Source organism: Nicotiana tabacum, chromosome 15, assembly GCF_000715075.1.
Source record: "Nicotiana tabacum cultivar K326 chromosome 15, ASM71507v2, whole genome shotgun sequence".
Classification (NCBI taxonomy): Eukaryota; Viridiplantae; Streptophyta; class Magnoliopsida; order Solanales; family Solanaceae; genus Nicotiana; species Nicotiana tabacum.
Window position 1 is genome coordinate 86,830,123 of NC_134094.1, and position 16,092 is coordinate 86,846,214.

At 37.3% G+C, this 16,092-nt stretch overlaps 1 protein-coding gene across 1 annotated transcript; it reads left to right on the plus strand.

Moving 5' to 3' along the window:
* Positions 1-2,605: 2,605 nt before the first annotated feature.
* On the plus strand, positions 2,606-5,518 carry LOC142169710 (uncharacterized). Its single transcript, XM_075231612.1, has 3 exons — positions 2,606-3,056; positions 4,224-4,521; positions 5,170-5,518. The coding sequence occupies exons 1-3, from the start codon at positions 2,606-2,608 to the stop codon at positions 5,516-5,518; spliced, it is 1,098 nt and encodes a 365-aa protein (XP_075087713.1).
* Positions 5,519-16,092: the final 10,574 nt, after the last annotated feature.

The following is a 16,092-nucleotide window of genomic DNA, read 5'->3' on the forward strand; positions in this document are numbered from 1 at the left end:
AAAGTGAAGTATTTTTTTTATAAGAAAGAAAAAGAAAAGAATTTCTTTTTGAATATTCATAAACTGCTATTATGCAATTATTTTAGAATTATTCTTATAAGCTTTATATTTTACATGCATTTAGAATCTTTGCTCGTAATGTATATGTTATTAAAGTTTTGTCTCTTGTCGTTGAGACTCACTGAGTACAATGGATGGTACTGACGTTCTCTTTTGGGAACCTACGTTGGTCTGCGGTACAACGTAGGAACCGGTTTTGCAGGCGAGCAGTCTACGAGTTAGGACTTCCCTCACTTTCAGTGCTAGTGGTGAGCTCCGCTTTTGTTCATGGAGTACTCCTTTGAGTCGTCATTATTTAGCTATTTCTTTGTTTACTTAGAGAACTGGCCAGGAAATCTCATGTCCTGAGCAGTGCGTCAGTTTATCAGTAGAGGCTTCATAGACACAGTCAGTGGGTTAAGATTCAGATGTTTTTTTATAATAACTTAGCATTATTTCATTGGTTACTACGAATAAAGTTTTGGAGATAGTTTATTTTAGATATTTTAATTAATTAAAAGTATTTGGTTACAGTATTGCCTTGTGACATATAAAGTTTGTAAGTTATAATAGATTTGATAAGCACAGATGGTTCACTCGGTCGTGTTTAGTGATCGGGTGCCGGTCTCGACTTTTTTAGAAAATGGGTCATGACAAACTTGGTATCAGAGCATCAGGTTTATGAAGTCCTAGGGGTCTATGAAGTCGTGTTAGTAGAGTCTTATTTATGGGTATGAAGTGCGTCATACTTATAAATAGGAGGCTACAAGCATTTAGGAAAAGTCTCATTTTTTTTTCATACTTTAGATCGTGCAGTAAAGCCTACCTCTAAGAAATTATTTAATGTATTTGTTTCTCCAAAACTCACAGAAATGGCTCGTACTCTCAACTCTTACACCAACACTCAGGATGCTGCTCAAGAAACTATTTCTACTATTATGACTCAAGGTAGAACTAAGAAGGCTTTAACTCATAAAAGGAAGGGTAAATCCACAAAGAGGGTTCAAGTACCCCGGGTTGAACATGAAGAAGGGGTGGAGCATGATGATCCAGTACCTCAAGATCCAGTGCCGCCCCCAATAGAAGCTCCGGCTCAGACAACTATATCTCCAGAGATGGGTCATATGTTTAATGTTGTCAACAGTGCTATGGAGATGTTTAAAGCCTTCATGGCCAACCAGAACGGGAGAAGAGATGAGATTCCACCTCAATCAAATAGACAGAACAATTCTAAGTCCTCAAGAGTTAATGAATTTTTAAAGTTGAGTCCTCCATTGTTCCATGGTTCTATAGCTGATGAAGATCCAATGTTGTGGCTGGAGGGTGTCAAGAAAGCCCTCCGAGCGATAAAGGCATTTGATGATGAAGTTGTGGAGTTGGATGCCTACTAACTTAGAGATATGGCTGGCGCTTGGTTTGAGATGTGGAAAAAGGAAAGAGATGAAGATGATGGTTTGCCTACTTGGGAAGAATTTGAAGAGGCCTTCATGGCTAACTTTATTCCGAAAGAGGATAGGGAAGTTAAGGCTACAGAGTTCGAATAACTCAAGCAAGGGAATAAAAGTGTGCAAGAGTACTACATGGAATTCATAAGGTTGGCTAAGCATGCTCCTCACATGGTTAAGATAGAAAAAGTAAAGATTCGCAGGTTTGTTGGTGGTTTGGCTTACCACATTAAGGATACGACATCAGCTGCAGCGGTAGGAATGACATCTTTCTCCTCTGTTGTGGGATTCGCCAAGCACTTAGTAAAAGACAAACAACAAAGGAGAGAAGAAAAAGAGCATAACAAGAAAGTCCGGACAGCGGTCAGGTTTAATGGTACATCTAGCGGAGGTGGAAGGGGTTCCTCCAATAAGAAGTCATTAGCACCAGCTCAGTCCAGTCATCAGTCAGGTGGTGGGTCTTCCTTCAGACGTACTCAGACTTATGGAAACCAGTCTTGCCAGAATTAGAATTTTAGGACATCATCATTACATAGCCAAAGTCATGCTGAGAAACATTCACAATAACAAGGTCTTTGTGGAACATGTAAGCGGCAACATTCAGGTCACTGCAAGCTCGGGTTTCATAGTTGCTATCATTGTGGAGACATTGGTCATATAAAGGCCAAATGCCCAAAGTTGCGATGTAATTTCAGTGGGGGTATCAACTCGTCCTTCTAGTTCCTCAGCTACTGCAGTTGCACCACCTAAGGCTCGTGGTTCTCATAATCAGACCGGGCATGGGGCAGGCAGAGGTGCAGAATGAGTTACTCAGGGATGGGGAAAACCCCGTTTTTTTGCTACACTTGATCGTCAGAGTACAGAGGCATCTGCAGAAGTTATTACAGGTATACTTCTAGTCTGCTCATATAATGCTTATGCCATAATTGATCCAGGTTCAACATTTTTTGTACGTGACTCCATACTTTGCAATTAACGTCGGGCTAGAACCTGAATAGCTTAGTGAGCCATTCCTAGTATCTACTCCAGTTTGTGAGTCAGTGAAAGTCACAAAAGTCTATAGAGGTTGTATAGTTTCAGTTCAAGGTCGCAGCACCGAGGCCGATCTCATAGAGTTATAAATGGTGGATTTCAATGTGATCATGGGTATGGACTGGTTATCTTCCTGCTATGCCATATTAGATTGTCGTGCCAAGTTAATCAGGTTTCAATTTCCAAATGAAGAAGTCTTAGAGTGGAAGGGCATTTCAGCATCGCTTGTAGGTAAGTTTATTTCTTACCTTAAGGCACAACGAATGATCGCTAAGGGGTGTCTCGCCTATTTGGCTCACATCATTAATCCAGAATCAGACCCACCAGCTCTTCAGTCTGTGCCAGTTGTTAGAGAATTTCCAGAAGTTTTCCCAGATGACCTTCCCGGACTTCCTCCCGAAAGAATCATAGACTTTGGCATTGATCTCATGCCAGGCACTCAGCCCATATCTATACCTCCTTATAGGATGGCTCCAGCAGAACTTAATGAGTTGAGAGAACAATTGAAAGACCTCCTTGACAAGGGCTTCATCAGGCCAAGTATTTCACCGTGGGGTGCCCTGGTCCTGTTTGTCAAGAAGAAAGATGGGTCTCACAGAATGTGTGTCGACTATCGACAGTTGAATAAAGTTACCATTAAGAACAAGTACCAACTGCCAAGAATTGATGATTTATATGATCAACTTCAGGGTACAAAGTAATTTTCAAAAATAGACCTGATATCGGGGTACCATCAGTTGAGAATCAGATAAGAAGATATATCTATAACAGCCTTTAGAACTCGCTATAGGCACTATGAATTTCTAGTAATGTCCTTCGGGTTGACAAATGCTCCCGCTGCATTCATGGACCTTATGAACAGAGTTTTCAAGCCATTCCTTGATACCTTTATTATCGTATTTATAGATGATATTTTGGTATACTCTAAGAGCAAGGATGAGCATGCAGACCACCTTAGGATAGCCTTTCAGACCTTGAAGGAGAATGAGCTTTACGCCAAGTTTTCAAAATGTGAGTTCTGGTTGCAGTCAGTGGCATTCTTAGGCCACGTGGTATCTAGTAAAGGCATAAAAGTATACCTTCAGAAGATAGAAGCAGTCAAGAACTGACCAAGGCCTACAATGCCAACCAAAATCAGAAGTTTCTTGGGGTTAGCTAGCTACTATAGAAGGTTTGTAGAGGGATTTTCCTCACTTGCAGCTCCATTAACTAAGTTGACTTAGAAAGCAGTTAAGTTCCAGTGGTCGGACGCTTTGGAGTAGAGTTTTCAAGAGTTAAAGAAGAGGTTGACCGTTGCACCTATGTTAACCTTGCCGATAGGTTCGGGTGGGTTCACAGTGTATTGTGATACGTCCAGAGTGGGTCTTGGTTGTGTTCTTATGCAAGATGGAAAAGTTATTGCATATGCTTCCAGGCAGTTAAAGAATCATGAAAAGAACTACCCCACACATGACTTGGATCTTGCAGCAATGGTGTTTGCATTAAATATATGGCAACACTACCTTTATGGCGAGCATTCTGAAGTGTTTACAGATCACAAAAGCCTCCAGTACATTTTCAAGCAGAAAGAATTAAATTTTAGACAGAGAAGGTGGCTCGAGCTATTGAAGGATTATAGTATCAATATCCTTTATCACCCCGGCAAAGCTAATGTGGTAGCAGATGCACTTAGTAGGAAGTCAATGGGTATCTTGGCCCATCTTGTAGTACAAAGGCAAACTTTGGGTAGAGAAATTCAAAAACTGGCAAATGATGGAATTAGATTGGATGAGACCGAAGAAGGAGGTATAACTGCTTATGCCTTAGCGCAATCCTCTCTTGTTGTGCATGTTAAGGCTAAGCAAGACGAAGATCCGTACTTAGTAAAGTTAAAAGGAGTCAAAAACAAAGAAATCACTGCTTTCATCCTAGGAAGTGATGGAGTTTTGAAGTTGAATGATCAGTTATGTGTGCCTGATGTAGGTGGGCTTATGAAGGCCATAATGGAAGAAGCTCACAGTTCAAGGTACTCTATCCACCCAGGTGCTACCAAAATGTAACTGGACTTGAAAGAGTTGTATTGGTGGAAAGGCATGAAGAAGCAAGTAGCAGATCATGTGGCTAAATGTTTGAATTGCCAACAACTCAAAGCCGAGAATTAGAGGCCTGGTGGCCTAGCTCAAGATATAGAGATACAACAGTGGAAATGGGAGATGATTAATATGGATTTCGCAGTAGGTCTACCTCGCACATACCGTAAGCATGATTCAATTTGGGTTATTATAGACCGACTGACAAAGTCCGCGCATTTCCTACCAGTAAAGACGACAAATTTCGCAGAGCAGTATGCATAGTTGTACATCAAAGAAATAGTCTGATTGCATGGTACTCCAGTTTCAATCATATCTGACAGAGGCCCTCAGTTCACAGTGCATTTTTGGCATGCATTTCAGAAAAGATTAGGTACCAAGGTCAATTTGAGCTTCGCTTTCCATCCACAGACCGATGGCCAAGCAGAAAGGACCATTCATACTCTCGAGGATATGTTGCGAGCATGTGTTATAGATTTTGGAGGTAATTGGGATGATCACTTGCCACTTATAGAATTTGCTTACAATAATAGCTATCATGCCAGCATTGGTATGGCTCCTTATGAAGCGATGTATGGGTGAAGATGTAGGTCTCCAGTGGGTTGGTTTGAACCAGCAGGGGTGCCATTGATTGGTCCAGAGTTTGTTTGTGAGCCGTTAGAGAAAGTCCAGCTAATTAGAGAAATACTGAAAGCGACTCAGAGTTGTCAAAAGTCCTATTCTGACAAGAGGCATCGTGACTTAGAGTTCATGATTGGTGACAAGGTATTTTTGAAAGTTTCACCAATGAAAGGAGTTATGAGGTTCGGTAAAAAAGGAAAACTTAGTCCTAGGTTTATCGGACCTTATGAGATTATAGAAAAGAAGGGAAAATTGGATTATGAACTAGCGTTGCCCATTGAATTGTCCTTTGTTCATCTTGTTTATGCTTAGAAAGTGCATTTATGATGAGTCACATATAATACCTGCTGACACCATAGAAATTAAAGAAGGCTTGACTTATGAAGAGGTACCTATAGAAATTCTCGATAGGCAAGTAAGAAAGTTAAGAACAAAAGATATAGTATCGGTAAAAGTTTTGTGGAGTAATCATGACTCAAAAGAGGCTACGTGGGAGGTTGAGGAAGATATGAATAAGAAGTATCCTTATTTATTTGAAGAACAAGGTATGTGAACCTAGGTTTGGATTGACATTTATATTTCATTTATTAAATACAAGTTAGCATGTGTTTATGTCCTTGCTAGATTATACTTAGTTATTGAAGTAATTTAGTTTCTGTCAGAGTATATTTAGTTATTAAATAATTTAGTACCATGCCAGAGTACATTTAATTCATTAAAGTTATTTACTTTTTGCTGAAGTGTTATGCTTTAGATTTTAGTTAGTTGTTGTAGTACCTCCTTGCTAGAGTGTAAGTAATTAGTTTATGAGATGTGTATGGTGCCTATGAATGGCCTGTTATGATATATTTGGTTGTGGTTGGTGTAGTTGTGGTATTTGTGACAGGGATATTTTTTGGATAGTCCAATTTATAGAGGAGACTCTGCCGAAAGATTTAAAAATTTAGGGAGTTAGCCAAAATTTTGAGTCCATTGGGAAAGTGAGTAGTGCTAAGAAAACTTAAAACGTTCAAGGACCTAAGGAATGATTGTTAGCTTAAGAATAAGGCCCTAGCAACATTCGAGGACGAATGTTTTTAAGGAGAGAAGATTGTAACACTCCTCAAATCTATAAAAGTTTCAAGACACATTAAATATAGATTATAATTTTTATAATCTTAAATTATACTTCTATTATAGATTTAAACCCTTGTGATTGATTTTTTAGCTACTTCTCTATTTATAAATAATTGGATATACAATTAAGAAAATATTAATAATTTTAATATTATTAATTATTAAAAGCATGTATAACTAAATACTACTTAAGTCAAAAAGAAAAAAAAAAGAAAAAAAAGAGAAGCACGTGCCAAGCTAAGCCCATAAAGGGTTGTTGGACCAAACAAAATAGCCTTACAAGAACCAAACAGAATTAACATTCTGTTTGCTCAAGAAACATAGGCAGCGAAATTCACGCAGGCAACGAAAATTCTAGGGTTCTTTACAAATCACTAATTCTTGAACTCAGGTATATAAAATTCCCTATTGTCAATTATCCTAAGGTAGTGGTAGGTAAGAATTGAATAGTTAATTCCCTTCTTTCTTTGTATCAACAGTAAAGTTTCGTGTTTAGGTGCGAAACTTTAAAATTAATTAAAATGCACTGGTTGTTGTAGAATCGATTGTTTGACTTGTGTCAATTGGACTGGGGCCTACGTATTGGCTTGAGAAGTTTTGAGGTGAGTTGATATAACCCTTTACTAAAGTGGTTTAACTCACAAAAGCACGCATACAAGGTGTTTGATGAATTGCTTAAAAGAGATTATATTTACTTAATTGGAGCGAGTGAGTACCTATTAACTTAGAATTATTCTAGAAAAAGTTTAGATGATTTATTATGATATATGTGCATAAATCGTTAGATTTTTGTGTTATTCATATATGCCATTTTCATGTTAAAAATTTATGAAGAAGTAAGAATCTTTAGAAATACTTTTGAATGTTTATTTCATTCTTATGCCATGCTTTACATTTAAGGATATCAGCATGAGTATGTATAGGATGTTCCAGAAAAGATTTTGACTTGAAAAGTCACAAGAAAAATTTTTAGAAAGAAAAGATTTTTGGGAGTATCCTTTATTTTGAGAAGGAGTCATCGTCCAGGCTGAGGGTCCTGACCAAGGCGTTGACTTCCTGAAACTACTTGTGCCAAAGTAGGGAGCACATGAGCCGAGGGTCTTGTTGCTGAGAATTTACTTAGCTAGGCTAAAGTATGATACATGAGCGCTGAGAACTATGAAGCGAGTGGCACCTCGTGGATTGGGCCTATTCGATCATGTTGGGATCGAACCCGTGCCGATCACACGGTGACTAAGATAGAAATAGGTCAGGATAGTTGGAACTCCCAAAGTATAAAGTGAAGTATTTTTTTTATAAGAAAGAAAAAAAAAATTTCTTTTTGAATATTCATAAACTGCTATTATGCAATTATTTTAGAATTGTTCTTATAAGCTTTATGTTTTACACGCATTTAGAATCTTTGCTCGTAATGTATTTGTTATTGAAGTTGCGTCCCCTGACGTTGAGACTCACTGAGTACAATGGATGGTACTGACATTCTCTTTTGGGAACCTACATTGGTCTGCGGTACAACATAGGAACCGATTTTGTAGGCGAGCAGGACTTCCCTCACTTTCAGTGCTAGTGGTGAGCTCCGCTTTTATTCATGGAGTACTCCTTTGAGTCATCATTATTTATCTATTTCTTTGTTTACTTAGAGAACTAGCCAGAAAATCTCACGTCCTGAGCAGTGCGTCAGTTTATCAGTAGAAGCTTCATAGACACAGTCGATGGGTTAAGATTCATATATTTTTGATAATAACTTAGCAGTATTTCATTGGTTACTACGAATAAAGTTTTGGAGTTGGTTTATTTTAGATATTTAAATTAATTAAAAGTATTTGGTTACAGTATTGCCTTGTGGAATATAAAGTTTGAAGTAATAATAGATTTGATAAGCGCAGATGGTTCGCTCGGTCATGTTTAGTGATCGGGTGTCGGTCCCGGCTTGTTCAGAAAATGGGTCGTGACAGTAAATGAGGTATATACCGTAGTAACACAGGAAGAGAGTCAAAGATCCTTGGGTGTTAGTGATATAAATAGGGATCCCTTAACTATGTTAGCAAGGAGGGCCCAAAGTTTCAAGCCTAAGAAAGCAGGGCTAGTGTGTGAGCATTGTGGATACAAAGGACACCTAGAGAAAAATTGTTATAAAATTGTTAGATATCCAACTGATTTCAAGAGTAAAAGGAAACTTGCAGGAACATGAGGAAGAACCTATGTCAACAACGTAGCTGTAGAAGAAAGCAGCAGTGGTGGAAGCCTTCCACAAGGTCACTTCCTAACAGAAGTACAATATAAACAACTATTGGGATTGCTGAACAAACAATCAAGTGGTGAGAGTTCTATCAAAATGGAAGGTATTGTTGCTTTATTATCCAGTGCTTCTTTAAGAGAGTGGATAGTAGACTCTGGAGCAACATACCACATTACTTTCAATAAGGAGGTTTTAAACAATACAAAAGGATTAGAGATAAAGGATGGAAATGGTATGCAGTTGCCAATAGGAAGTAGAGGTGAGATAACACACACAAGGGATGCAGTGATTTTAGAAGATCAATGTATTAAGGATGTCTTATATGTGCCAGATTTTAAGTTTAATCTATTATCTGTAGCAAAGTTAATAGAGGACCTTAGATACTTTGTTGGATTTTATCCTGACTTCTGTTTATTACAGGAGCTTTACAATGGCAAGGTATTGGGAATTGGTAAGAAGTCTAGAGGTTTGTATATGCTGAAGGAAATGGGTGTAGCAATAGCAGCTGGATTAGTATCAAAAGAACACATGAGAGTGCACTTTATTGAAAGCTATGCAACACATTTCATCTACAAGACAGAATAAACACTAGACAATTAGAGTCTTGCACTATATAATCTTTAGCTAAACGATGTAGTTTGCCATTTCCTGTTAGCAATTCTAAGTCCACTACTATTTTTGAACTTGTTCATCTAGATGTTTGGGGGCCCTATAAGGTGCCAACTTATGATAGGAAAAGGTATTTTGTTACAGTTATTGATGATTTCAGCAGATACACTTGGGCTTGTTTGATTCAATCAAGATGTGAAGTTTGTGTTGTGATAAAGAATTTTCTGTCTTTAATTCAGAATCAATTTGGTATGTGTGTTAATATTGTGAGGTCTGATAATGAGACTGAGTTCTTCAATACACAGTGTAATGAATTGTTGTCATCTCTTGAAATCTTACACCAAAGTAGTTGTTCTTATACACTCACAACAAAATGGGGTGGTATAGAAAGGAAACACAAACACATCTTAGAAGTAGCCAGGGCACTAAAGTTTCATAGTGGGGTTCCTATCAAATTTTAGGGTGACTGTGTAAAGACTGATGTATATTTGATCAACAGAATATCTTCATCAGTATTGGCAGGAAAAACACCTTTTGAATTACTATATGGCAAGGTTAGCAAGTTGGATCATCTAAGGGTCTTTGGTTGCTTATGTTATGCAAGCAATCTGCCTAAAGGAGACAAGTTTGCACCTAGAGAAAGGAAGGCAATCTTCATAGGTTATGCTGAAACTCAGAAGGGAAACAGGCTATATGATATAGAGACACGGTCCTTTTTTGTTAGTAGAGATGTTCAATTCAGAGAAGACAGCTTCCCTTTCAAAATGGAAACTATTGAACAAAGTGATCCATTTCTTTAGCAAACAACTCAGCTCATAATACCTGATCAAATCTCTACTCCATGTGACAACGTTGACACTAATCATCATGTTCATCCCACATCTCTAGCACCTCCTGCAGATGCCTCCCTCCCTGAAGATAATGTTGAGATTGATATTGTGGATGCTCAATTACATAATCATCATATGCCAGATGTTATTGAATCAACCAATGAAGCTAGTGAGCAGCATGAGCCAGTAGTTACTGAAACTAGTGAGCAGCCTGCACCAGCAGTTATGCCACTGGATGATGCTCCTTCATGCATCACCAACAGGCCTCAGAGGAAGACATGGCCTCCCATTTGGATGAAGGATTATGTGAATCCTACAAAAGGATCAGTTGGTCACAAATATCCTATATCCAACCATGTTGGTTATTCACATTTGTCTACCTCATATCAGTCTTATTTATAGGCCTTCTTAGTTCTCACTGAACCTAGAAGCTTCAAGGAAGCTGCAACTGACATGAGTTGGATTGAGGCAATGAAGCAGGAGGTTAAAGATCTTGAGAATAACCATACTTGGGAGGTGGTATCCTTACCACCAGGAAAGCAAACAATGGGGTCAAAATAGGTATACAAGATTAAATACAAGGCAAATGGAGAGGTTGATATATTCAAAGCAAGGTTAGTAGCCAAGTGTTACACTCAACAGGAATGGCTAAACTACCATAAAACTTTCTCACATGTGTCAAAAATGGTCACGGTGAGGATAGTCATTGGAGTAGCAGCATCCAATGACTGGCCATTGTTCCAGATGGATGTTAATAATGCATTCCTCCAAGGTGATTTGGAGAAAGAAGTCTACATGGAGATGCCTCAGGGTTTCCAACAATAGGGGGAGTATAAGGTCTGGAGGTTGTTGAAATCCCTATATGGACTCAAACAGGCTTCTAGACAGTGGAACATAAAACTAACTACTGCTCTCGTGCAAGATGGATATGTACAAAGTCCATATGATTATTCTCTTTTTACTAAGAAAAGAGGAGCTGATATTGTGATCATTCTAGTGTATGTGGATGATTTATTAATCACAGGCAGTAATGCTGACTTGATACAAGAGGCAAAAGATTCCTTGCATGGTAACTTCAAGATGAAGGACTTGGGGGAACTAAGGTAGATGAGGTCAAAAGAAGGAATAGTTCTTAATCATAGAAAATATGCTTGGAATTGGTATCTGAAGTAGGTCTTAGTGGTTGTAAATTTATTTCCACACCAATGGAACTCAATCACAAGCTAACAACTGTAGACTATGATAAGCATATGGGAATCACTGAAGATGCAGAATTGAAAGATATAGCAGCCTATCAGAAACTAATAGGGAAGTTGTTGTATTTGACAATCACAAGACCAGGCTTATGCTTTGCAGTGCAAGTTCTGAGCCAATTTATGTAAAGGCCAAAACAGTCTCATTTGAATGCAGCAATGAGGATTGTCAGATACATCAAAGGTTCACCATGCCTTGGTGTACTTTTGAAGAGAGGAGAAACTCATACACTCACAGCTTACTATGACTCTCATTGGGCTGCTTGTCCCAATACTATAAGATCAATCACATGCTATATTCTGAAGTTGGAAGATTCATTGTTGTCTTGCAAATCTAAGAAACAACAAACAGTAAGTAGAAGCTCGGCAGAAGCAGAATACAGAAGCATGGCAGTTATAGTTGCAGAAGTCATTTGGGTGACAGGATTATTGGGAGAACTGGGAGTGAAGGTGCAGAAGCCAGTACATCTACATTATGACAGCATAGTTGAGATACAAATAGCAGCAAATCCTATCTTTCACGAGAGAAAAAAGCATATAGAGATCGATTGTCACTTTGTGAGAGAAAGAATCAAGGCAGGCTTGATCACTACCAACTACATTCTTTCCAAGAAACAACTAGCTGACTTGATGACCACGGGCCTAGGAACAGTACTTTCCAAGCTTGGAGTGTTTGATGTCTTTAACACTCCAACTTGAGGGGGAATATTCAGAGTCAAGGGTCAAAGTGTAATTGAAGAAAGTTTGGAGTAGTTAGTTGTGTATGTAAATGAGAGTGTTAGTTAGGCACATGAGAGGGCTATTATATAACATAGTGAATCAGGAAATCAGACTCATTCTAACATAACCACCCTTCTCTCTAGTCTGTACCCAGCTCGTCATTTCTCTTTCTAGATTTTTCCAATTTAATCAATGAGAATTCCACTTGCATGTGTTATGAATTGTTTCCATTACTCGATTTAGCTCGAGTTAACAATTATGTACGTATAATTTATATTTAAATGTACAAGAGGAAAATATTAAATCACTAACGAAAATAAATATAAAGCATAGAGAAGGTGGGAAATGTTATCACATTTTTCATTATTATTAACCAATTTTTATCATATAAAGTGTTAAAACATCAGTTCTCAAATTAAATACGGTCAAACAAAAAAAAATTTGAGTTAATTATCAAAAACATTTGTACTTATAAGAATGCGAGAATTATCATGATAACCAAGAAGGAACAAAGCTATCAATACAAATTCTTGACTTCGCTGCAACTAATGGCGTGGTCAAGTGGCTAATAAAGTACTTATTTGAAATCAAAGATCAGAGTTTAAATTTGTATATATCGGACAAAATAGTCAATATACGTACAAGCTAGTTTTTTTATTATCACTATAACATGACCAAATTCCGGGGCAGATCTAGAGTGATAGGTATGGGTTCCCGGGAATTCAGTAGCTTTTTCCTAGACCCTGTATTTGTATTAAGAAATCTATTGAATGTATAAGAATAATTATAGGGGAACTCAATACTAAAATATACTGCTAGTTCAGTGGTAAATTGGGGAACCCAGGTGCGGCTCGCACCCATGACCTATTAATGCGAGTTCGAATCCTCGTGAGCTCGGAATTGGGCACAATATGAAAGGTCTTTGAAATCCTTGATAGTCTAGAAAGGGAGTTTGGATGAACAAAATGTGCAGTGCGTGGAGTGATATCATTTATCGAGCCTCTTTTTATAGAGTGTATAGCAATTCTGCCAATGCTGTACGAATTACATGGCTGGCACAATATGAGTACTATAACCACGTTGCCTGTATAAAAAAATAAACTTTGCAGAACCCGCGGCTCCCCTTTTTGAATACCCCTCACTCCCTCCAGAGTGAGTCCTTTGTTTTTTGAGCAATACTTTCATATGAACTAGAAGAAGAAAAAAAAAGTACCAACGGGACTACAAAACAATAAGGTCACTGTGAGGCTAGTATTACTTTCCCTTTAGTTTATATTTTAAAAATAAAATAATACTCATAAATGACTAAAGTCAATCTAAAAGAAAAAACCAAATCAAAATCTCCCCAAAAGTTACTTTGTCCCAAATACACACATTAAACATTGAAAAAATAAAGGTTAGGGTTTCAAACGAGAGTTGCAGCCACTGTTCTTCATTATTGGCTTCTTCTTTTGTTGCCTCTCAAAGACAAAGTCAGTGATCCATTGCAGGTCTTCTCCCTCTTTCATTCTTTTATTTAAATAATTATTTTCCTCTTCTATTATATTATGTGAAATAATAGCTCTTAACTTTTTGTAACTATTGCTATAACCACTTCTTGTAAAAGTAGTATATTAATATTTAATATTCGTTGTGATTTGGGTGTTCGTGGAAAGTCGAAGCATAAGAAATCAAGTGTTACATATTCTTATCATTTGTATGTAGAGGTTTTCTATGTTGTTATTGATTTACAGCTTCCGGAACTTAACAGTCGTTTCAATGAAGTGAATACTGATCTACTTCTTGGTAAGGCTAGTTTGAATCCAGAAAATTCTTTTGCAAATTATGATAAAGACAAGGATTATGAAACTTGCTACACACTATCCGAATGAGTTCACTGATTCTATGCTCGAGGATCTTGGTTTTGAGCTTGACATCTTTATTGACTATGTGCGAGAGGCGGGCAATGAATTCTCTAACTTGAAAAGACTTGGTAATCTTCCAGAGACGTTGGTTAAAACAAATTTACACATGACTTGGAGACTTGTTTATTTGCTTGTGAAGTTAAGTTTGATATTGCATGTCGCTACAGCAATGGTAGAAAGAGCTTTTTCTTCGATGAAGTACGTTAAAAATGACTTGCGAAGCAGAATTGGTGATGAATTTCTGAATGATTGTTTAGTTTGTTATATGATGAAGTATTTGAAAGTGTACCTAATGATGCGATCATTGATCGTTTTCAAAACATGACTAATCGTCGAGTACAATTGTAATGATAATGTTTATATTCATATGTTATCTTTAAGTAATTTGTTATTTTGTAAATATACGTTGAATATTGATACTCGTTCCTTAGTTCGGTTATTATGATATATTAACTTGAAATTGCGGTAGGAACCTATACACTTCAATTCCTAAATCCGTCTCTGACCAAATTAGCTGGAGCTGAACGCGATGCTCTTAAATGGCTGCCTGTTTTAAAGGTTGTCTTTTTCCTTTCTCATACTTTGTTCTGCTGGGTCTCTGAAACATATTTAGAATTCCTTGCTAAACTGTGTCTAAAATTAAAACTATCACGTGACCTCATGTTTCTGGATATTTTAATAAAATTTGACACAATAATCATGAGGCTTGCTGCAATTTTATCTAGCACTCTATTTAGAAAACTTGAGTAGATTTTTATATTTATATACACTTGTGGAGCATTATAATCGTTGTATACCAAATTATCCTGTAAGAGAAGTTTATTGTTGTTGAAACGCTGCCAGCTTACCAATATTAAAATGAAGCATGAATGACTAATTTTGCAAAGACACCGGAAGCGGAGGCGGAGCCAGGATTTCAAGTTTATGAGTTCGGGATTCTAATCCTTAAAAGTTACGGAGTTCTAAATTAATCATTTATACATATTCAATAAATTTTGTAAGACAAACACAGGATTCGAATCAAAGTTACTGGGTTCGGCCGAATCCGGTCCCGACACTCTACCTCCGCCATTGACCGAAAGCGAGCTTCTATTTCATCCATCCCGCCCCAATACGATGTGTGACATCCTCGTCGATCTTCACATTTCCTTGAATAACAGAACCAAGATACTTGAAACTCTCTTAGGGATGACTTGTGAATCAAGTCTCACGTCTTTGTCCACTGTCCGAGTCGCACCAATGAACTTGCACCCCAAGTACATGGATAAATATGAAATTTTCCCTTTTCTTCTTTTTTCACGTGTCTCCCTTTTGTGGCAAGTTAAAATGGTTGTCATAGATAAAATATATGTCAGCTGGTGCTCTGCTAAAAAGGTTCATATAGGAAACGATGAAATCGTTTGTGAAACAAACTTTTAATGGAAGGTAATAACTAATTTCTCAATGTCCAGGGACAAAATGTGGGCTTTTTCCGTAGTATATAGGGGGGAAAGGCAGAAATAGCAAGATTACAGCATACAATTGAAAAGTAAACATAGTTTTAAAAGTGATCGAAATTTAGTCCCTTTTTTATGTAAAGATAAAATTTGAACAAAAACACCCTTAAAAATTCGAAAAAAATCCAGCATAATAGGTTGGAGTTCGAATTTTTTTACATATGAGATTCTAGCATAATGTGCTGGAATTCCATAATGTGTTGGAGTTTCAACATAATACGCTGGAAGTTTATATGTAGGAGCTCCATAATCCATCACATTATGCTGAAACTTTCTGTGTGCTGGTGTGTGCTGGAGTTCCAACATAATATGCTGAAAATTTATACGCATTAGCTCCATAATCCAGCATATTATGCTGTAACTTTCAGTGTTTCAACAAAATAATGACTATTTTTCAATTACTTTGCAAACGCTGACTATTTTTCAATTATCAGTTCGAAAATTTGCTAGCCCGCGCTATTTTCACGAATATCATCTAGTCCATCATTTCCCGTGGAATAAGAGGCATATCAGAAAACTATAACATAAAGCAGAATTGAACTTGTGGAAGCATTAATTTTCTACATTCTTTCTCAATTCTAGGGATAATTTATTTTCCTCATCTTCTACTAAAAGATAAAATAAACATTTCAAAAATGAACCTGCAAATAGAGAAACTTTTACATTTACAAAGATAAATCCAGGCCAACAAACTATATAACAGAAACAACAGAAAAATA

Coding starts and splice junctions, on each gene's coding strand:
- LOC142169710 (XM_075231612.1), top strand. CDS start 2,606: ATGGTGGATTTCAATGTGATCATGGGTATGGACTGGTTATCTTCCTGC. Junction 3,057..4,223: donor CAAGGGCTTCATCAGGCCAA/GTATTTCACCGT, acceptor CCCATCTTGTAG/TACAAAGGCAAACTTTGGGT. Junction 4,522..5,169: donor GAAGAAGCTCACAGTTCAAG/GTACTCTATCCA, acceptor GTATGGGTGAAG/ATGTAGGTCTCCAGTGGGTT.